Source organism: Mandrillus leucophaeus, unplaced genomic scaffold (genome assembly GCF_000951045.1).
Source record: "Mandrillus leucophaeus isolate KB7577 unplaced genomic scaffold, Mleu.le_1.0 Scaffold1291, whole genome shotgun sequence".
Taxonomy (NCBI): Eukaryota; Metazoa; Chordata; class Mammalia; order Primates; family Cercopithecidae; genus Mandrillus; species Mandrillus leucophaeus.
The window spans coordinates 400839-401890 of NW_012101245.1; the positions used below are offsets into that span (position 1 = coordinate 400839).

A 1052-nucleotide genomic window follows, 5' to 3' on the forward strand; every position below is an offset into this window, starting at 1 on the left:
AAAAACAAAAAAAAAGAGGTAAGATAATATCAAGGGTGGCAGGTGTGGCTTTTCTGGAACATTGAGACTGAACCAGAAGGCAAAGGACAAATGACTGCATGTACTCTAGCGTCTGGTCTTTTACATTCAGGGAGTGGGATAGCCATGGCCACTGCTATTTTATTTTCCTATGATAAATGCTATATAAATATGAGAGTACTGGATGAGCTCATTTTCTTTTACTTCAGGTAATATAAGTACTGAAGAAATTTTTAAAAATTTAACCTTGAAAGATAATGTAGTGACAGATAACACTTCAAAAACTCAAGACATGCAAGCCTTACCATGGGCCCTGCCTAGTAACAGCTCAGGTGCAAGGTAGTCTGGGGTTCCTAGAATTCGCCCATCGTCAACGGGGGCTGCCCCTCTTCTCACACTCTTCGGTGTTCGGTACGGAGTTCCCGACTTGATCTGATTTGGGGTCTGCTAATTCAAAAAGTGTTTAAGAGATAACAAATATCTTAATTCCTTTTACACTGAATAGGAAACGGTGAAACACACAAGCCAAATAACTAGCTTATAGGCTACTAAGCATAAAAGATGTAGTCAAATTTTTGATGTTTTGAAAATGAATGCATTAGTTATAATTATTAAAACGTCCTTTTATCTAGTGAAGTTCAAAAGCTTAGATAACATTGATTATTCCAATAAAATCTGGATAAGAAACAATAAAAAAGTCTGCAAGAAAAATGTTCAATGAAAAAATATGCAAGAAGACTGATAGCATGGATAATACAAGCTTAAGAGCCACTGAGCCCGGGCGCGGTAGCTCACGCCTGTAATTCCAGCACTTTGGGAGGTCGAGGCAGGTGGATCATGAGGTCGGGAGTTCAAGACCAGCCTGGCCAAGATGCTGAAACCCTGTCTCTACTAAAAATACAAAAAATTAGCTGAGCATGGTGGCGGGCACCTATAATCCCAGCTACTTGGGAGGCTGAGGCACACAACTGCTTAAACCTGGAGGGGCAGAGGTTGCAGTGAGCCGAGATCATGCCACTGCACTCCAGCCTGGG

The 1052-nt window shown here is 41.2% G+C and overlaps 1 protein-coding gene across 1 annotated transcript in view; it reads right to left on the reverse strand.

Moving 5' to 3' along the window:
* Nucleotides 1-1052, reverse strand: part of MASTL (microtubule associated serine/threonine kinase-like) — a 43895-nt gene that overhangs the window by 13062 nt on the left and 29781 nt on the right. Inside the window, exon 9 of the mRNA XM_011972458.1 lies at nt 324-465. Coding sequence (XP_011827848.1) covers nt 324-465 — 142 coding nt within the window. The remainder of the gene's footprint in view (nt 1-323; nt 466-1052) is intronic.